This window comes from Camelina sativa, chromosome 17 (assembly GCF_030686135.1).
Source record: "Camelina sativa cultivar CO46 ecotype springtype chromosome 17, ASM3068613v1".
Classification (NCBI taxonomy): domain Eukaryota; kingdom Viridiplantae; phylum Streptophyta; class Magnoliopsida; order Brassicales; family Brassicaceae; genus Camelina; species Camelina sativa.
This window is the reverse complement of record NC_141896.1, coordinates 37,857,106-37,879,247: the sequence shown is the minus strand read 5'-3', so window position 1 is coordinate 37,879,247 and position 22,142 is coordinate 37,857,106. Positions and strand designations below refer to the sequence as shown.

The 22,142-nt window shown below is 35.3% G+C and overlaps 2 protein-coding genes and 1 long non-coding RNA gene across 6 annotated transcripts; all 3 read right to left on the bottom strand.

Moving 5' to 3' along the window:
- Nucleotides 1-2,398: 2,398 nt before the first annotated feature.
- On the bottom strand, nucleotides 2,399-3,922 carry LOC147924843 (proline-rich receptor-like protein kinase PERK15). 2 transcript variants are annotated; one of them, XM_087494440.1, is made up of 6 exons: nucleotides 3,713-3,893; nucleotides 3,558-3,628; nucleotides 3,405-3,481; nucleotides 3,154-3,304; nucleotides 2,909-3,070; nucleotides 2,399-2,769 (listed from the first exon to the last, which is right to left on the bottom strand). In XM_087494440.1, the coding sequence occupies exons 1-6, from the start codon at nucleotides 3,858-3,860 to the stop codon at nucleotides 2,746-2,748; spliced, it is 633 nt and encodes a 210-aa protein (XP_087350566.1). In that variant the 5' UTR covers nucleotides 3,861-3,893; the 3' UTR covers nucleotides 2,399-2,745. The 2 variants fall into 2 exon arrangements, with proteins under 2 accessions (XP_087350566.1, XP_087350567.1); XM_087494441.1 differs by having other exon boundaries at nucleotides 2,518-3,070; nucleotides 3,713-3,922.
- Nucleotides 3,923-4,481: 559 nt separating this feature from the next.
- On the bottom strand, nucleotides 4,482-7,376 carry LOC104758553 (proline-rich receptor-like protein kinase PERK15). Of its 3 annotated transcripts, none has more exons than XM_087494436.1 (9): nucleotides 6,925-7,376; nucleotides 6,469-6,825; nucleotides 6,312-6,398; nucleotides 6,156-6,226; nucleotides 6,003-6,079; nucleotides 5,752-5,902; nucleotides 5,519-5,680; nucleotides 5,286-5,422; nucleotides 4,482-4,800 (listed from the first exon to the last, which is right to left on the bottom strand). In XM_087494436.1, exons 1-8 carry the CDS (start codon nucleotides 7,091-7,093, stop codon nucleotides 5,330-5,332), a joined length of 1,167 nt encoding a protein of 388 aa, XP_087350562.1. In that variant the 5' UTR covers nucleotides 7,094-7,376; the 3' UTR covers nucleotides 4,482-4,800; nucleotides 5,286-5,329. The 3 variants fall into 3 exon arrangements, with proteins under 3 accessions (XP_087350562.1, XP_087350563.1, XP_019095022.1); XM_087494437.1 differs by having other exon boundaries at nucleotides 5,316-5,422; XM_019239477.2 differs by lacking the exon at nucleotides 4,482-4,800 and having other exon boundaries at nucleotides 5,052-5,422.
- A 1,522-nt stretch (nucleotides 7,377-8,898) lies between these two features.
- Nucleotides 8,899-10,014, bottom strand: LOC147924842 (uncharacterized). The gene is made up of 2 exons (XR_015586395.1): nucleotides 9,752-10,014; nucleotides 8,899-9,222 (listed from the first exon to the last, which is right to left on the bottom strand). It is a non-coding gene; the product is annotated as an uncharacterized LOC147924842 (long non-coding RNA).
- Between the last annotated feature and the right edge of the window lie 12,128 nt (nucleotides 10,015-22,142).

Here is a 22,142-nt window from a genome sequence, read left to right as displayed (position 1 = left end):
CGAAGGTGAATCGAAGATAAACTCGAGAACTTGTGGAAGAGAACTCGAGGCTTGTGAAGGTGGAACGAAAGAGATGGATGGTGGATAGAGGTGGATCGATGCGACGACACAAGAGGGCTGGCTCGTCTCTTGATACTGTCGAATAAGAGATTACGAACCCGGTTCGTGAATCTCTTAGGGTTTCTCAAGAGCCAAGTCCTAGACTTGGGCTAAGGAGAGAGGTGAGACAAGAACAAAGATTCTCTCTTTGTGAAATTTAATTCAATACTTCAAGTCTCCTTTTACAATGAGGGTTGATGCCTTTATATAGTGAGGCTTACAAATGGAGACTCTTAACCCTAGAATACGTGGCCTTGATCTAAACCACACACTTGTCCTAAAGCAAAAGCAAAAGTGACTCAATGCAATGACCAATATACAACGGTCATAGAAGAGTCTAGAATAAATTCAAAGAAGGAAGGGGATAGGGTCGCCACGTCATTGGTTGGGGCGTGGTGATATAATCTTCACTTCCTTGGCTCCTAAGTCTTTCTTTAGGTGTTTCAAGGTCATGAGCCAAGTGGGATCGAAGTGGAGATGCACTAGAGTTTGCTGCCTCGTTAAAACATTTTTGGTAAACCCATTGGGGCAAACCCAAAGTAGGAAAAGGAGTACAGCTCCGTCTAATGGCTTAGAGGCGTCTTCACACTAGCGTGATGGTGAAGACACGCGAATCAAGCTTCCCAAAGCTGGTCGCGACTCAAGGCTCTTCAAAGGTGATGCTAGCCAAGAGTCCTTGGTGCAAAGGTTGGGGCTTGGCTTGAGTTGTCTGTTAGGTGACTTGGTCTTGCTCTTGGGAGGATCACTGGAACGTTGGCCGAGCGTCGTATTGTGCATGGTGCAATGCCTCAGTCCTTCTCGGCGTGTCTCGGTCATGCGCCTCGGAGCCGTCCGGGGCGTCTCGGTCGTCTCGGTCAGGAGGTCGAACCCGTGATCACATCAGGACATCTCCTTTGCCGTTCAGAAATTTTGTATATTTATGCACGATCCTAGGGAGATTCACTACAAAGCCCTCAAACGGATCTTATGGTACATTAAGGGCACACTAGACTTCGGGTTGCAGCTATATCCATCAAAAACTACCGATGTGGTGGCCTACATGGACGCCGACTGGGCAGGTTGCCCTTCCACATGCCGTTCTACCTTTAACTATTGCATTTTTCACGGCGACAACCTCATTTCATGGTTCGCCAAGCGCCAACACACTGTGTCCCGGCCCAGTGCGGAAGCTGAATACCGAGGTGTTGCCAATGCCGTAGCTGAAACAACCTGGCTCCGGAATATTCTATTCGACCTGCATTGTCCCTTGGCAACAGCCACCTTAGTCTACTGTGACAACGTCAGCGCGGTCTACCTCTCCACTAACCCTGTCCAACATCAACGAACCAAGCATGTTGAGATTGACCTGCACTTTGTTTGCGAACGCATAGCACTCGGAATCGTTCGTGTTCTCCACGTCCCATCGTCGCACCAGTACGTGGACATATTCACCAATGAACTTCAAACACCTTTGTTTACAGAATTTCGCAACAATCTCAGCGTCATACCCAACAACGCTAAAACTGCGAAAGAGTGATAGACAAGGAAATAAATATTATTCGGTTTCCATATATGTATTGATATTACTTGCGCAACATTCATATACACTTGTATATATTCGTAACATATTGTAATGAGAAGGGGCATCGAGTCTTGCTTTATAACAGTCTTTCCAACTCTGTCCACAAGAAACAACAATGGGCACATCAAATCAAATCTATGTAAAACAACAACAAAAATGTAGAAATCGAAGAGATGTGGAAAAGTGTACCCGCTATCACCAAAAATAATAACCTTAAGAAGAATTCTTAGGCAAGAAGACATTGATGAATTTGAGCTTATTTGGTTTTTTTTAAGACCAAAAAAACTGTCTTCTCTGTTTTTGTTTTGTTTTCTCTTTTTTCGTGTGATTTAAGTTGAGAGAAGTGAAATTGCAGAAAAAAATTAAAAAAAAGAAGTAAACAATATTCGCTAAATAACAACAACGTACACTATTTTAAATCTTTTTGTTTCCTATACTACCCTTCCTTTATTTAGTCATTCACTAAGTTTACTATAAAAATTAAATTAGAAAGTAATTATTAATGGGTCTAATTATGTTTACTTTTTCATTTTTTTAAGTACCATTGACTAATGTTCCTTACACACCATGTTTTACAAATATATATATTTGCATATATATATATATATATATATATATATTTTGATGGGATTTCATTTTACAAATCAACAAAGTCATTAGTGTCTTTTTTCTTCAAAATCATATGTATAACCCAAAAGAAGTAAAACCATAGATAATATCTTCACAGTTCACACCATACTAAAAAAAAAAATATTCACGTGCAAATTTAGGCAGTTTTGATTAGAGTCACACACATGAAGTAAAACGTGAAAGCGCGTGAATAATAAATGTGTTATTTAATAGTCTATTTACGAAAATGAATCCTCTTTTTTTAAGTTATAGTATCGTTCGTTTTCTTCTCCGGTTCGATCTCTTGCGTTGTACGGTTGCCTTCGGTGATGGTAGATGACCCTGATGGGTTCTGACCGTTGTCGCTAGTCAACCGCTGCATTCGCTACTACCAAACGTCTGGCTTTCATATGCCATTCTCCTGAATTTCTTCAAATCTTCTTTGTATTGTGTTGAGCTATAATCTGGGCTCCCATCTAAGCTGTAAATAGTGCTGTGTCCTGGAGCAGAGCCTTCCGTTAGGTCATCTAGAAATATGTTTCCTTCAAATGCTCGAACTATATGCAAGTGTGTCCAAAGAGCAATCACCACAAGTTCGAAGTGAAAATGTTGCCAAAAAGTAACAGTTTGATATAGTACCTGGCTCACTTTTGGGCGGCGTTTTGCTGAATGCCGGACACTAGCAGCAGCGCAAGCAACCATTCTCGTCATTTCGCTGATATCAAACTCATCCTCTAACCGCGGGTCAACGAGACCGTCAAAGATACCACCATTTAGAGCTTGTGTCATCAAAGGTTTTTCCTATTGCATGGAGGGTTAAATTTAGAAGCTTATTAAGAAAGTTGAGGGTTTGGTGCTAATAAAGGTAAAACAAGATTACCAACCCAATCAACAATGCTTTCACCATCTGCAAAAGGCTGCGAATTATCAATAGGTCGGCGCCCGGATATCAGTTCGAGAAGCACCACTCCAAACGAGAAAACATCTGATTTATCAGTGAGTTTCCCTGAAGAAGCATATTCAGGAGCCAAGTAACTGTATCACACAATAAAACCATAAGAAAAGAAGAAGTTCAAGAGAGCGTTATAAGTTGTTTATAATTTGATGATTGCGTAGAGAAAAGAGCGTTTCATACCCGAACGTTCCCATAACCCGAGTGGATACATGAGTATCAGTGTCTAAATAAGACCTGGCGAGTCCATAATCTGCTAACTAATGAAGCATCAAGTTCAACATTATTAGTAGAAATCTTGAAGAAATGTATAATCGTTACAAATTTGTAGAGTACCATTGCCTCGTAGCTATGGTCAATTAGAATATTTGCAGCCTTCACATCCCGGTGTATTGTTTTAGGTTTACCTGATACAAAACGAATCTCTTTGTCAAATTGACACCAAAGAACCCAAAAGAAAAACATCAGAAACAAATGTGAATATTACTTACAATCTTCATGTAAGTATGACAATCCTTTAGCCACACCCAAAGCAATCTTCATCCTCCTTGTCCACTCCAGTACAGGTCTCTCTTTCTCTACAAACATCACCATAGTTTTAAAACAAAAGCCACACACAAACCATAGAATCATAACCATAGTTTTAAAGAGCTCTTCACCGTGCAAATGAAACTCAAGAGTCTTGTTAGGCACAAACTCATAAACAAGCAGAATATTTTTCTCTGCCTTCAATGTAGTATTTAGTTAGTTTTAGAAAATTAAGACATGGTTTATGCCTCTATGGTTTAAGAGTGTTTTTCTATATTAAATTCAACTTTGTAATTTAATAATATAATAATCTAACTTTTTTTTTTTATCAACCAAGAAAAAGAACATTAAGATTGGTTGCCTAAACTGGTGAAAAAGCGTTTACAAAAGAAGTTGCCGAAGATAAAGTACGCGAAAAACGGGTAAGGCAGTCCGTCCTCAAGTTTGACTTACGCGGGATCCTGGTCAGGGAGAATGATGGGTAGAAAGATCTCAGCAAGCTGAAGTCTTCTAATAGATGGGAGAAAATCGGCCACAAATCAGGATTCTGTACCATCACAATTAATTATGTGCAATCTGTCTCGAAACATTGGCAGACAATTCCTCCAGCAAGAATCGACTTCATGGCCCAACTCAAGGCTTGAAGCTCGGAATGAAGGGACGATGGTGCAAAATCCTAACTTTCTATTTTGACAACTTATTATGACATATTTGTTGTAAAATATAGTGAAAACGGTTAAAATCAACTCCAACTATTTGTCAAACGCTTTTTTATACTTACACTTCAACCATGTTAAAGTTCAAATTTGTTACCTGAATTATATAAAATGTTGTCAAAACATATATCCGAATGGTGTTAGGTCGGAGTTTAACAATGCTAAATCAGACAACTCGTAGCATCTACGCGACAATAAAATTGACTAAAACGACGTCATTTTAGTTCGTCTCAGTGCCTTATAGACGCCAAAGGTCGTCTGACTCAACAATTCGCTAATCTGTAAAACGCGACTCCCAAACTCTGGAATCTTTTTTGCCCAGCAGTATCCCAAATCTGTATAATGAATGTATTTAAGAGATTCAAAAGAGAGTATCTTGTTAATAATAAATAACACACACAACCTGGTATGCAATTCACAAAGCAAGATTTTAACTTTTACTGCATTATAGATAGACTCAATTTGACCAAAAAAAAAAAAATGGATAGACTCAAAAAGTTACGAACCTATGAAAGATCCAATCAGAATCATATAAAATGTTTGTATCATTCAAACAAACAATAAAGAGACAAACACATTGCACCTGTAAAATGAAGATTCTGTCACCAATTTGAACCTCTTTAGTTAAAAAAATCTGCTCCAATCGTTGCTTTATAGTTTATACTGATTACTAAATTTGCGATTCACAAACCTAAAACACGAAACCTCAAATCAATACTAATTACTAATTACTAGTTTATAGGTTTATATATACTAAAGAAATCTTCAAATGGGTCTAATAATTATGTAACGGTCTGATGGGTCTACTAATTATGTTTACTTTTTCATATATTTTTTGAAGTGCTACTACCAAATGTCTGGCTTTCATATGCCAATTTCTTGAATTTCTTCAAGTCGTGGAGCAGATCCTTCGGTTAGGTCATGTATCGATATGTTTCCTTCAAATGCTCGAACTATCTGCAAGTGTCCGAAGAACAATCACCACAAGTTTCGTTTTTTATCCAAGTTTGAGGTGAAAAATGTTGCCAAAAAGTTTTCAGTTTGAAATAGTACCTGGCTCATTTTTGGGCGGTGTTTTGCTGAATGACGGACACAAGCAGCAGCGCACGCAACCATTCTCTTCATTTCGCTGATATCAAAGTCATACTCTAATTGCGGGTCAACAAGACCGTCAACGCTACCACCATTTAGAGCTTGTATCATCAAAGGTCTTGCCTATAGCATGGAGGTTAAATTTTTAGAAGCCTATTAAAAATTGAGGTTTTGGTGCTAATAAAGGTACTAACCCAATCAACAATGCTTCCACCATCTGCAAAAGGCTGCGAATTATGAATAGGTCGGCGCCCGGTTATCAATTCTAGAAGCACCACTCCAAATGAGAAAACATCTGATTTATCAGTGAGTTTCCCTGAAGAAGCATATTCAGGAGCCAAGTAACTGCATCACACAATAAAACCATAAGAAGAGAAGAAGTTCAAGAGAGCGTTATAAGTTGTTTATAATTTGATGATTGCGTAGAGAAAAGAGCGTTTCATACCCGAACGTTCCCATAACCCGAGTGGAAACATGAGTATCAGTGTCTAAATAAGTCCTGGCGAGTCCAAAATCTGCCAACTGATGAAGAATCAAGTTCAACAATATTAGTACTTCTCTTGAAGAAATTTATAATCTTTACAAGTTTTTAGAGTACCTTTGCCTCGTAGCTATGGTCAATCAGAATATTTGCAGCCTTCACATCCCGGTGTATTGTTTTCGGATAACCTAAAACAAAACCAAATCTCTTTGACAAATTGACACCAAAGGACCCAAAAGAAAAACATCAGAAACAAGAGTGAACATTACTTACAGTATTCATGTAAGTATGACAATCCTTTAGCTGCACCTAAAGCAATCTTCATCCTCTTTGTCCACTCCAGTACAGGTCTCCCTTTCTCTACAAACATCAAAACATAAGCCACACAAACCATATCATCATAACCATTAACCAAAGTCAAAGAGCTCACCGTGCAAATGAAACTCGAGAGTCTTGTTAGGCACAAACTCATAAACAAGCAGTCTTAGAGAATCAATTCTACAATAACCAAAAAGAGAAACAAGATGCCTGTGATGAACTCTACTAATAGTCTGTATCTCGGCTTGAAACTCGCGTTCGCCTTGTCCACTCCCAACTTTAAGCTGCTTAATAGCAACCTCAGTTCCATCAACAAGAACTCCTCTGTGAACATAACCAAACCCACCTTGTCCAATAAGGTTACTGTCGGAGAAATCACTAGTTGCTCTAGACAAATCTTCATATGTAAACAAGTTTTGTCCAATCACTGATGAACTACTTTCATGGTTCAGTTGCTGAAGATTATTAACTGAATAAGAAACAGAGGAATCGAATATTAAGTTTTAAAATAAGAAGATTGGATTTTTTCAATGAGAATTAAAGAAACCCTAAAGTTAAAAAAAGATACCTGTGGGATCTAGTGAGTCTCCTCCATTAATGGCAGCTTCAGCATCTCTTCTCATCCTCTTCTTCTTCATCATCATCTTCCACTTCTTTCTTATATAGAAACATACGCAGATAAAATTTCCGATTACAACAAGCATAGGTACCAAGATTAGAACAAGCATAACATCCATTAGCGGAGGAGGCGAAGAAGGTCCGGTGATGAAGGGCTGAGACGGAGTTGTTGTTGTGTTTGGATTGGTGAAAGGAAACACGGGCTCCGGTGGGAATTAGACGGAAGAGATAGTGTTGTTGTTGTTCGACTGAGACGATGACATTATATATGGAAGATGATGATTTTGGTTTCAGGGTTTTTTTCTTTTTTGTTTTCACATGGGGGAAGTGAGAAAGGACGAGGAAGAAGAAGAAAGGGACTAGTAAGTGAGATTCTTAATACAAACGTGCACTGTCCTATCTAACTTCTATTTATTGTAGTAGGTTCCACCAGTGGTAGTGAGATTCTTCTTCTTGCAGTGTGTCTAATTCTCTTTGTCACTCTGTTTCCTTAATTTCCATTAAATAGCAAATTCTTTCCCAGTTTCTTACTCTTACTTACATCTTTTTTTCTTTTTCTTTTTTATTCATTTTCATAAAAATCAAATAAATTTTAAATTTCTAATAGTTTTTTTAATACAAAACTTACTCTATATAATTAAAACTCCTAATAAAATAATGTTTCTTAATACTCTTCATAATATATAGTTTCTGGATTATCCAAAACAGTAATTAAATTAAAAGATATGACATTATATTATAGATTGGTAGATGATGATTTTGGTTTCAGGGTTTTTTCTTTTTTTTCTTTTTTCACATGGGGGAAGTGAGAAAGTACGAGGAAGAAGACGAGGAAGAAGACGAAGAAGAAAGGGACATGTAGTAGGTTCCACCCCTAGGCCCTAGGAGGCTAGGACTAAGTGAGATTCTTCTTCTTGCAGTGTGTCTAAATTCTCTTTGTCACTCTGTTTCCTTAATTTACCAACCGTTATTTAATTTAAAATAAACAACTAAATTGCAAATTCTTTCTCTCTTTCTTAGTCTCTCTTACATCTTTTTTTCTTTTTCTTTTTTATTCATTTTCATAAAAATCAAATAAATTTTAAATTTCTAATAGTTTTTTTTTTAATACAAAACTTACTCTATATAATTAAAACTCCTAATAAAATAATGTTTCTTAATACTCTTCATAATATATAGTTTCTGGATTATCAAAAACAGTAATTAAATTAAAAGATATGATTTTTTTTTTGACTGACTAAATCAATTAACCAGCTAAAACTCACTAGTTCAACTAGTTTCAAATGTGAATCAATCTAATCGAACAAAAATTAAGCCCATTCTAATTTTAATACGACATGTTCAAATTTTATAGCGTAGAGGAAAATTGTTGTCATGCAGATTCAAATTCGGAACCTAATTTTGATGGTTATTCTTATAACTAAAATATTTTTCATTGTCTTAAATGTTAGTATATGATAACTGAAGAAAAATCAAGACTTTGAACCTTTGGTTTATGGTATTTTAAGAGTGAGTTCGCCAAATTAAACTAATTTTTAGGTTAATATTATGATGTTTCTTTTTCTTTTTTTCTGACAGCATATTATGACGTATAAATTGCAAAATATAATATCTAACAAATTTTATACTATTGTAAACACGAATACACATTATTCAGAGAAAAAAAGGAAACACAACTACACAAGTATGTTCACATTCTCTGCTTTTTCTTTTTCTATAAAGGTAAAAGGGATGAAAGGGCCAAAAAAAGATATGAACGCGCAGTGTCCTATCTAACTGTCATTCTCCTTCTATTTATTGGTTGTCCGAAGAATGATATGAACGCACATACCCAATTTATTAACCAATCCTACTCCGAAATTTGTTTATGTTAAATTGTTAGTGATTTTACAATTTAAGTTGGTAGGGTACGACTAATCTTGAATGCTACAATAGTCGATAGAAGCAATTAACATGAACCATATACACTATTTGATATAAGAAGTGTAAATACAGAGAACTATATTCATCGAGGGATATATATACATAAGAACAAAAAGAGAATAACCTGTTTGAGAGAATTGGGCAAAGAGTGACTTGAGCTTTGGTACTACGCTCACCAGAAGGCCTTGAAGGCCTTGAAGCACAAGATCAGTAACTGCGGCTCCGTAGTGACCAAGAACAGCAAGAGACATACCAGTTACGTTCAGCATCTGAAATTTCACTTTCGTCAAGTACGAACCAGCTTGGGCCAAAAGGAAGACAACACCTTGATAACAAAGACATGTCCACAAAACGCATGAAACTCACATAACATAGAGAAAGCAATCAGACCATACCATAACACAAGTAACAACAAAAACAGAGAGACAACCATTGATCACAGACCATAACACATAAACACAAACATTGATAACTGATCACAGACCATAACCATCAATCTCATAAACATTAGAACAAAACAAAAACACTGATAATTGATCACAGACCATAATGTAAACCCATAACAGCTTTGAAAGAACATAACACAAACTTGATCATTGATAACAGAAGATAACACAAACTGATTCAAGCTTTAGAAGAACATAAATACAAACATTGATCAAGAACAGAAACACAGTATCTCTATTTTAATATCTCTACCATCTGTTGCAAGTTTTCCAATTAATCTCACAAAAAAACATAGAAAAAAAATCATAAAACTCAAAATTTGCTAAACATCAAATCCTAATTCAAAAGACATCAATACAACCCTAAATTAACACGATCTACACTTCGAACTTCAGAGAGATGCGTACCATGGGAACAAAATAAGAGCATCCTTGAACCAAACACAGAGATTTGGTTAACTTTCCGATTTGGGGAACCAGAAAACGTCGATGGTCACCGGCGTCGCTGGAATGATGATAGCGACAGATCCAAAACTCATTTCCGACTCATATTTTCTCTCAATTCGACGGATCGAACCTTCAGCATAGATTTCACGTTTTTGAGAATTGGAGAAACGAGGAAGAGAGAGGGAAAAAAAAATAGCTGTTTTTTTTCTTTTGTTAATTAGTCCAACCAATCATAAACCGACACATACACGATTCTTAACAATCCCAGAGTCACTTAGCTTAGGATCGATTTTAGTTTAAAATTTTTCTTATCAATAGAAATTGTTGAGCTCAAATATAATCATTCCAACTTTTGAGTATAAATCTATATAAATACTAAATTTACTTTACTCAGTGATATACAACATATATATATATATTTTTGAAGATAATATTTTTTTGTTATATCTATTTGCGATTTTACGTGGTATTTTAGTTAAAACTTTTATCAATAAGAATCATTGAATATAAATATAATTTGAAGATTAAAAGATAAATCCATATAAATGCCATACTTATTTTACTAATGTACAGTATGTGTAACATATATTGTCTAGTGTCGCAATAATATTGTCGACAATCTTCTGACTTTTTATCTTTAAAAGAGTTCATTCCATATTTATATCCCATGAAAACATAATTTTCAAAGTTCTAACGTTAATGTCAATCGTTGACCTAATTATAGAGACCATTTAAACATATCAATATCCTACATTAAATGCAAATATACAAAGTTTCATGAACAGTTTTAGTGCTATGTCGCTACAATGAGGTTGTTCAAATGCATCATCTGTCAAAAAGAATTTCCGACTAAGTCAAGAATGCTTAAATGATGAAACGTTTAAACCCCACAATGAATATCTATTCACTAATCCAAGTTACATATTTTTCTAAAATCTCATATGTTATTTACAGATGTTAATTTTGTGATGCAACCCCTCGTCTTCTAAAAAAAAACATAGTATACTTTAAATATGTTTTTTCCAATGTTTTGGGTTAAAAACATTTAATAATATATATATATATATATATATATGTTATATTTGTTATATATGTTTTATACCATGTTATAAAATTGTAGCTCTAGTTGATAATATACCCAATGAGATATGCTACACAAATCACATGCCACTTTTTGTAACGGCTTACATATCATTTTTTCTATATTTCCTAACCATTGATTTTATTTTGTTAGTTAGATTATTTTTTTCAAACTTATTTTTCATAGTTTTCCCAAAAAAAAAGTGTGCCCCTTACAATGTTTTTGTTTTAGATCAAAATTTTTAAGTTAAGTTAAGTTAAGTAATTAATATTTTCTTTCTTATAAATAAAATCTAATAATAAATCTTTATGGTATCTGTTTCTTAGAAACTAATGTTTCACTTCAATTTATTTTCATGTTTAGATTTTATAAATACAATTACATAACTTGTTTTTTACTCCACAATGCATTAAAATCTTACTTACATTCTAAAACTCATTAAACCATTCTAAATTTTGGAATATAATTTTTTTTGTTTATAATTTTAATAATAACATTATTAATAAAACAAATTTATAGTATTATTTTTACTATTTTAAAATTTTCATTTACTTTACTTAATTTGTTTTTGATATTTATTATATTTATTATTTACTAAAAATTATATTATTGTTTATACTATTTTAACATTTAATTAATTTTAGTTAATTCGTTATTTATTTTTATTTTTTACTATTATTAATTATAAGTAATAAATATGCAATGAATGAATATTATAAATAGTATTTTTTATGCAAAAAAAAATTGATTAGGTGGATGCTGATGTGGAGGAATGAGAAGTGAGCAAAGTTAACTTTATATATATATTGATTTTGATTTAATTTTAATAGTTTTATTGTTAAGATATTTGGTAACATACTCTTAAGATTCCTCAATGGAGATACTCTAAGGTCGCGAGTTCGACTCCTCTCAGTGTCTATTTAGTTCATTTTTTGTCCTTTTTATTACGAAGGGCAAAACGGTAATTTTGCCGATCGTCTTCTCCACCCGATCTGGCGACTGTCAAACCCTAATCTATGGCCGCAACTTTTTTTTTAGCTCAGTTTCTACCCATTTCATCTTATATTCAATTAGACATGATATAGAAATAGTAGATCTTCAGATTTAACATCATATCTAAGTAGAAAATCAAGTCAAAAAAAAAAAAAAATCCGATTTTTTCCCGATTCAGGTGTAATCGCGGCGGCTCTATACTGCCTAGCGATTCCACGCCGATTAATCGGCCGATTTGACCGATTTTTGGAACAGGGGATGGATAATTCTAGTTAACACTTGGTTATAGAGTTTTTTCAATGAAATTTTTCTCTTAAGCTCAAAGGATTGAGGCGTCAGATTCCAAGTGTTTCTAGCACAAAAAACAGTAATATAATTTCCAAATCTTTCTTTACCAGTTAAGAACAACATCAAAAAATTTGGAAATTTATAAAAAAATCTAATACAAGAAGTCAAAATTTTGGCATAATTTAAGGTTCAGGGTTTACAGGTTGGGATGGGTCAATTTCATGTTTTCTAGTAAAAAAACTTCAGATTTGGCTACATATGTTAAAATTGCTATGAAATTAAATTCTGAATATATTTTATGATCTAAAGTTTAGGATTTAGAGTTTAGGGTTTAGTATAAGATATAATGAACGGTTCCATGCTTAGGTTTTTAGGGGATATGATGAGGTTAAAATTGTTTGATAGTTAACAATGACTACTTCACCAAAACAAAAGTAGTTTTTAGTGGACGTGTATAACTTATCACCCATGTGGACTTGATTTTATGGACATGAAAGATTAAAATCGTTTGATAGTTAACCATGACTACTTTATCAAACCACAATTTTTTAATTAATTAGGTATTCATATGTTTTTTTCTCTGGTCATCCAAAAATAAGTATTCATCTATGCATGTTAACCATCCACATAATATTGAACAATATCAATGAATTTGAAATTTACAAAGAACGTAAGGCAAGAAGTCAAAATTTTAGCCTAATTTAAGGTTTAGGATTTACTGGTTGGGGTATGTCAATTTCATGTTTTCTAGTAAAAGATCTTCAGATTTCGGCTACATTTGTTAAAATTGCTATGAAATTAAATTTATGATCATGGTTTATGATATAAGGTTAAGGTCTAAAGTTTAGGATTTAGGCTTTAGGGTTTAGACTCTAGGGTCTAGGATTTAAGATTTAGGGTTTAGGGTTCAAGGTTTAGGGTTTAGGGTTCAGGGTTTAGGGTTTAGAGGTTTAGGGTTTAGGGTTTGAGGTTTAGTATAGGATATAATGAACGGCTTCATGCTTAGATTTTTAGGGGATATGATGAGGTTAAAATTATTTGATAGTTAACAATGACTACTTCACCAAAACACAAATAGTTTTTTGTGGACGTGTATAACTCATCCACGTGGACTTGATTTTATGGACATGACTACTTTACCAAACCACAAGTTGTTTGATTAATTAGGTATTCATATTGTTTTTTATCTGATCATCCAAAATAAGTATTCATCGTCCATGTGGACTTGATTTTAGAATAAGTATAGTATCCACAAATAATTATCACATAATAAGATATTTTTAGCATCCACATAACAATCAACAAATATTCCATTATAAATGGATAATATATATTATAATTATTCATTTTCAATATAGTAAAATGGATCTCAAAATGTAGAAAAAATAAAATTATAATCAATCATAAAAACAAAATCAAAAATATATGTCATAATAATTAAATGAAGTGATTACAAAGAGAGTAGGAGAAATTCTTTGCACTGAGGTTCTCATTGCAAACTTCCACAAGGCAGAGCGGTTAAAGCTTATCACGGGTATCAAGGTGTCGACTGCTTGTCCCGTGGTCTCTCACTTGTTATTTGCAGACGATAGTCTTTTCTTCTGTCGCGCTACGAAAGAGCAGTGTGAGGCTGTCTTAGGGATCTTTCGACAGGATGAACGGGTTTCTGGACAGTAAATAAACTTCCAGAAATCTTCGGTTCAATTTGGGCACACAGTTGATGTGGATTTACGAGAGGAGCTAAAAGGAGTACTGGGGATCACCAATCTAGGTGGTATGAGTTCATATTTGGGTATTCTTGAGAGTCTGAGAGGTTCAAAAACAAAGGTCTTTTCCTTTGTTCAGGATCGATTGCAAAAACGGACAGGTGGATGGCCTGCCCGGCTACTGTCCAGGGGGGAAAAGAGGTTATGATCAAATCAGTAGCAACTGCCGTTCCTACCTTTGTCATGGCCTGTTTCCGTCTTCTGAAAACAGTCACACGGAAACTCACTAGTGCGGTTTCTAACTTTTGGTGGAGTGCTTCTGGGGACACACGAGGACAACACTGGGTAGCCTGGGATAAGTTATGTGTTGATAAGGTTGATGGTGGTTTGGGTTTCCGGTGTTTGGATGACTTTAACACCGTCTTGTTGGCTAAACAACTCTGGCGGTTGATTACAGTTCCAGACTCATTATTTGCAAAGGTTTTTAAAGGTCGGTACTATAGGCATTCCAACCCGTTGGACCCAATCAAATCTTACTCGCCGTCTTATGGATGGTGGAGTTTGGTATCTGCTCGCTATCTGGTAAACAAAGAACTCATTAAACGGGTAGGATCTGGTGATTCCATTCTAGTATGGTAGGATCCCTGGATCCCTGCTCAATCTCCGAGACCAGCATTGCGTCCGAGATCGCCAATTGATCCCACGCTTAGAGTTGAAACCTTTATTGACAGGAGCTCACATTCCTGGAATTTGGCTTTACTCTCGGCCTCTTTTGAGCTGGAGGATGTTGCCATTATTTCTGCCTTACCTGTTGGTAAACCAGATTCACCGGATAGATTGGGTTGGCATTTGACAATGACGGGTCTTTACACCATTAAATCTGGGTATAAAGCTTTGCGTCCAAATCAGGCAGCCTCGACACCTGTATTTGGCCCTAGCATTATTCCTTTACAGGCGTTTGTCTGGCAGATTCGGTGCCCACCAAAACTTAGACATTTTTTATGGCAAGCGATTACGGGTTGTATGGCGACAACAGCTAATCTGCAGAGACGTGGCATGACCTGTGTTTTTGAGTGTGGCTGTTGTGGTGGTTCTGAGGAGACAACCAATCATGCCTTATTTTTATGCCCTCCGGCCAAGCAGGTTTGGGCTCTATCCTCATTCCCGACATCTCCGGGCTGTTTTCCTTCAGAATCTGTCTATGCAAACATAGACTATTTATTCTGGAGATTTCAGCAGAATCCTTCATTGGATTATTATCCATGGATTCTATGGTACATTTGGAAGGCTAGAAATGACAAAATTTTTAGCAATCTGGACTCCAATCCGTTAGCAATTTTACAGTTAGCGGAGGAGGAAGCTAAACTCTGGTTTTCGGCACAAGCAGACACAGTAGGGATTCCTCCCAAGGATGGGCCTCATCCCACTACTGGTCATGTGCTTGCGGAAATGGCTACGGCCAACATATATAGGACCAGTTACCGTGATTTTGTGGACGGATCTTGGAAGATAATTGACCAGTATACAGGCTGAGGATGGTATTGCATTTCCTCTGAGGGGGAATCTCCCATTATGGGTGCGTCTAACCTTCGCCGTCGCTTGTCACCCCTTCATGCAGAAGTGGAAGCTCTAATCTGGGCAGTGCGCTGTATGATTGGTCCGGATATTGAGAATGTGGTTTTTCATACAGACTGTTCTGACCTGGTAAAGATGGTGTCTTCGCCGTCCGAGTGGCCTGCCTTCAAGACATATTTGGATGAGATCGAGGCGGACAAGGAAGAGTTCTTATCTTTTGCACTAGTCCAAGTCTCCCGAACGCAGAATGATAATGCAGACAAGCTAGCACAACGTGCTAGAATAGAGTCACATCTAGTTAATTATGTAAACGTTTTTCCTACCAATTGGTTCATTTGAGCTGCTCTTTTACTCTGTTGCCAAAAAAAAAAAAAAAAAAAAAGAGTAGGAGAAAAAAAAAATATGAAAGAACATCTTGTCCATTGAATTTTAACTAATAATTTCAATCCAATAGTTCTTATTATTTGTAATACAAACTGCTTTTCTCTCTTTAGTTATATCCTAACTTACATGATGAAGGTTAAAATAGTCTATAAATTATGTGAACAGTAGAAAACTTGGCAAAAAAGCGTCTATGGATAGAAAGTGTGTTAAATGAACATATTTTTATAGAAAGTGTATCTGAGTGCAAATCTCCCATATTAAAATACTATTAAAGCAAAAATTCCTACAAAAAAATGAAATTTAGCTATTAAATTTAGTTTTGTTTTGATAAATGTATCATTTCTTCTACTAAAAGTTTAATAAGAAATTATCTTAAAATTAGCTTAATGCATATAATTTGTGTTTTATGGATAACCATCATGCATATCCAATTACTATTGTTTTTAATATTTCAATAATTCATTTATTTTACTTAATTCGTTTTTTATTTAGTTATTATTTTATTAAATTAGCAATTATATTGCTACCAAAAAATGAAATTTAGCTATTAAATTTAGTTATGTTTTGATAAATGTATCATTTCTTCTACTAAAAGTTTAATAAGAAATTATCTTAAAATTAGCTTAATGCATATAATTTGTGTTTTATGGATAAACATCATGCATATCCAATTACTATTGTTTTTTATATTTCAATAATTCATTTATTTTACTTAATTTGTTTTTTATTTAGTTATTATTTTATTAAATTAGCAATTATATTGCTACCAAAAAATGAAATTTAGCTATTAAATTTAGTTATGTTTTGATAAATGTATCATTTCTTCTACTAAAAGAATAATAAGAAATTATCTTAAAATTAGCTTAATGCATATAATTTGTGTTTTATGGATAAGCATCATGCATATCCAATTACTATTGTTTTTAATATTTCCATAATTTATTTATTTTACTTAATTCGTATTTTATTTAGTTACTATTTTTTTAATTTAGCAATTATATTGCTACCAAAAAATGAAATTTAGCTATTAAATTTAGTTATGTTTTGATAAATGTATCATTTCTTCTACTAAAAGTTTAATAAGAAATTATCTTAAAATTAGGTTAATGCATATAATTTGTGTTTTATGGATAAACATCATGCATATCCAATTACTATTGTTTTTAATATTTCAATAATTCATTTATTTTACTTAATTAATTTTTTATTTAGTTATTATTTTATTAATTTAGCAATTATATTGCTACCAAAAATGAATTTTAGCTATTAAATGTAGTTATATTTTGATAAATGTGTCATTTCTTCTACTAAAAATTTAATAATAAAGTATTTTAAAATTAACTTAATGCATATGATTTGTGTTTTATGGATAAACATCATACATATCCGATTACTATTAGAGACAATGTCAAAATTATTAGTAAATTGGGATTCATTCAACCATACCAAAATCCCTTTAAAATCCATTGTATATTAGCAATGGATGTTGAAAGAAGAGAGAAAGGCAGGAAAAAGTTTTGTATCAACGTTAAACTCCATTTCTAAAAAATTTCAGTTGTTTGTGGCTTTTTTTTTGCGTAACAATATGAAGGACGGAGACGAATTGAAGGCTAACACATGAAGGAAACTTACATTATGAAAAAAAAAAAAAAAAAAAAAAGAACTTACATTATGAATATGGCAGATGAAATCTATCTTTCCTAGTTGTTGTTATTTTATAATTTCTAGATTAGTAAAATATGTATGGATTTTTATATAAATTTTTTTTTTAAACTTCAAATGATTATATTTATATTGAATGATTTTTATTGATAAAAATTAAATTAAAATTCCGCGCAAATAGATATAACAAAAAATATGATCTTTTTTTTTTCCAGAAAAAATAGAATTTTATTTCACTTTAAGAAGAATCAATACAAATGGATTGTCGAAGCCATTCCAGTAAAGAAACAAAGTCAGAGTAGAAGTATTGTCTCGATAACCATATTTTGCTAAATTGTGAGCAGCAGTATTACATTCTCTTTTTGAAAACAGGAAAAATGTTGAGGCAAATTTTGATACCCAAAAATGGATATCATAAGTTTGTTAAAGATCTGTTAACTTAGACACCATTTAAAATTTTAATGAGATTCTCGCAGTCCCCTTCAAATATAATATTTGTGTAACCTCTACTCCATGAATGATGTAATCCGACAAGAAGTGCTTTAGTCTCAGCTTCCAGGGGGAATCAGTATGTCCTAGATCAGTAGAGCCCCAACAGAGAGGTAAACCGAAGTTGTTGCGAATTATCCATCCACCTATAGCTTGCGAAGTATTCCTATCAAAAGCTGCATCAAAGTTACATTTAACCATTGAGATTGGTGGCGCTGTCCATTGATGTACCTGGTGAGAAGAGTTTTGGGTGTTTAGTCGATTCTCTTTTACATCAATCCATTCTTTTGTTTCAGCTTGAGCCTATAAAAACGTTTTCGTTGCACTTTCCCTGTAATTGTTGAAAATGGTGTTGTTTCTGGCCTTCCGAATCCTCCATAATAACCATAGTGGCAGTAGGGCAGTCTGACGAGGGATATCTTGCCGTGATGAAAATTCAATTATATTTATGAGATTTTCCTCTGTATCCTCAGACAAGCAATTGACATTGAGAGCCGGAGTGTTAGAAAGACGCCAGGCCGAACTAGCAAAAGGGCATGTAAACAGAGCATGGTTTATGGTTTCATCTTGTTGTCTGCATCTGGAACATGTTGAATCTATACTCATGCCTCTAGATCGAAGTCTTGTGGTTGTAGGTAGAGATAGGGAGATAGTACGCCAGATAAAATGTTTGATTTTTGGCATTAGATTTAATCTCCATAATTTATTTTTGAGTTTGACAGAGTCATGTGGAATGGAGTGAGGAAAAAGATCAGAGGGATCATGTGTGAGCAGCCAATAGCCTGATCTTACTGCATAGTCACCAGAAAAAGTATAGTTCCAGATCAATCGATCAGGGCTATCTTTCTTTGATAAATAAATGTTTTTGAGAAAGTCACAGTCCTCTGGTACAATCAAAGATTCTAGTTTGCTTGTGTTCCACGAACGGTTGTGCTCTTGATTATTAATCAATTCCTGTATCAAGAAAGATCCTTCTGGTTGTATGGTGTTAATTGGGCGGAGCGGATGAGTGTTATTCCTGCACGAATCAGTTTTCCATCACCAACGATGAACCGTGACCCTTTTTTTATGAGAGCTATTCCCGTTAGAAGAGATGACCAACCATAGGATTGGGATCATTTTGGAGTTGCATCTTGTAACATCCGTGAACCGAAATCTCGGTTTGGGGATTGTATTGGTCGATGCAGATGGTGTATCGGTCGATGCAAGTTCAAGTTTCTGCGTTTTGACTTAAGTTAAACGCTGCGTTTTGGGCAAAGGGAGAAGGAAACCTTTAAGTCGAGTTTTGTGTCTCATTCGGCGAGTTTGGCCGTTTTTGAGAAAAAGAAGAGAGAAAGAAGAGTTTTTGGTGTTCTTGAGTGTTCTTGGTGATTTCTTGGTGTTGGAAGCTGTTTCTATAGAGATCTGTAGCTGAGATCGTTGTAGGAGCTTCCTAGGAACGTTTTCTCCTTGTGTTTGGATCGGATTTCTTCTGTGGCAAAGGTAAGTGCAGGACCATGGCTTATCTAAGCTAGAGAACTCTCTAATTTTCTTGTTGTGTGATGTTAGACTTGTTAGATTGTTACTTTGGACGTTAGGAAATTTTCTTCTGGCTTGGGATCAAGTTTTGTGGTTGTAGGAACGAAGATCCGGCGAGAAGCTTCGGGGAAAACACGATGCTCGGCATTGCATCGGTCGATGCATTTCTTGCGTCGGTCGATGCAAGTGCGAGGACGGCGCGTAAAACTCTAGGGTTTTCGTGTTATGTCGAGCATGCGTCGGTCGATGCAGTTTGGGTGTTGGTCGATGCATGTGTAACTTGCATCGGTCGATGCAGTCCTTGTGTCGGTCAATGCATCCCCATGTGGCGTCGGTCGATGCATGTTGGTGTCGGTCGGTGCAGAGTCCTGGTTTGTTATTTGTTGTTTGTTGATTGTTGTTGATGGTTAGAGACGACTCTATTGATTGAGTGTATAGCCCAGTAGATGGGAGGATTGCCTTACTGAGTGTTTATTAAATACTCGTGCATTGCAATATGTGTTTGTGGTGCAGGTAAAGGCAAAGTGTGATCGTGGAATCAATATCTCTTTGATATTTGTAGTTTCTTCCAAGATATCCATGGTATCTTGCGATGATGAGAACTCCTTTCCCACCAAAAATTCATCAACAAAGATTCAAGTTCAGATGTGACTCCTTTAGGCAATTTGAAACAGGACATAGCGTAAACCGGCATGAAGACAGCTACAGATTTCATCATCACTTCTTTGCCAGCAGGGGAGAGTTTCTTAGAAGTCCAATGTGAGGTTCTTTTTTGATTCGGTCGATTATATATTCAAACATTTCATTCTTTTTTCGCCCAAATTGCTCAGGTAAACCAAGATATTTGCCTCCTCCTCCCTGGTTTGGGATCTTTAAAATGGTCTTTAGCCTTTCTTGAGTGGAACCAAACACATTTGAACCAAAGGTGATCATTGATTTATCAGTATTGATTTTTTGGCCTGAATAGTGTTCATAAACATCAAAAACATCTCCTAGAGCTTTGCAATTCTTTCTATTCGCTTGACAGAAAAAGAGAGAGTCATCTACGAACTGTAGATGAGTAATACGGGGAACGCCGTTGCCAATCTTCACACCCTTGATGTCTCCATCCTTGGCATATGATGTTATAAGGTGGCTTAAGATGTCTGAGCAGAGGATAAAAAGATATGGAGAAAGGGGGTCTCCTTGACGGATTCCCCTTTCTGGTTGAATGAATCCTTGAGGTGAGCCATTTATTAGGACTGAATAGGTTGAAGATCGAACATCAGACATGATCCAACTAATCCATCGATCACAGAAACCAAAGAGCTTGAGAGTAGTTTCCAGGAAGTTCCATTTGTCTCTATCGTATGCTTTGCTAACATCAGTTTTCACGGCCATGTAGGTTTGGGACACACGTTTTCGAAATTTTAGAGCATGCATGACTTCATGTGCTATCATTACATTATCTTGAATGATTCTACCCAGAATAAATGCAGCTTGTGAATCAGATACGATACTATCAAGATGAGGTTTGAGGCGTTTAACAAGGCATTTAGAGATAATCTTGTATAAGACATTGCAGAGAGCAATCGCTCTATAGTCTGCTAGATATTCGGGATTATCTATCTTCGGAATCATACATATGTTAGTGTGATTAATGCCTCTTGTCATGGCTGAAGTCTTGAAAAAGTCTTGTAATTCATTAACCACATCTTGTCCAATGATGGACCAACATCGTTTGTAGAAGCGTGCAATAAGACCGTCTGTTCCTGAAGCTCGGTCGTCACCAATCAAGCAGACAGCCTCATAGATCTCTTGTTCAGAAAAGTCTCTAGTTAGAGCAGAATTTATATCATCTGTGATTGTTGCTTCAAAATCTGCAAAATCTTTTGGAGTTACCGAATGTCCGCTACTGGAAAACATTTTGGTGAAAAAATCTTGTGCATGATCACCAATTTCCTTATCGCTGTGAATAAGATTTCCTTGTTCAGTATAGATAGAATTTATTCTGTTCTTAGAGGATCTAGTCTTTGCACAGGCATGAAAGAAACTAGTGTTTTGGTCTCCTTCTTCAATAAATTGATTTCTGCTTTTTTTTGTTTCCAGTGTTGCTCCTCATCTGAGTAGGCTTTAGTGAGAGCACTTTGAATTTCCGGTACTTGTTGTCTCTCTGTTTGCAAGTTGCTTTCCATTGCAGAGTTCAGTTGCGACTGTAGTGCCTTGATCCTTGTTTTTGCATTAAGCTGCGACTTATGTTTCAAAACAGTCATACTCCTTCGACAGTTAGCTATCTGTGAGGTATAATGTTAGAAAATCCTAAATCATGCTTTAGTTTACAAACCACATCACACTTATTTAGAGTTTCAATAAGAAATAAAACATCACACTTAGTTAATGTACATAGTCGCTTTATAGTAGCAGATGTCAGCGGCGAACAGAGGCCCTGACAGTTCCAGGACACCATCTTCATGGAGGCTGTGGGGGTACCGGGCCCCCGCGCCTCCGGCAAATCCATTTGAGGCAGAACATGAGCCAACAGAGCTGTCCCTCTTCGCCTGTTTCCGGAGATGGATCAGGACTGCCATTTCCTTTGCAGCATCAGTGTTATTAAAGGCCGTTTCAAATCTGACTCGCTTGCGTTTAAGAAAGATGAAGTCTGGAGTAGCATTTTCAG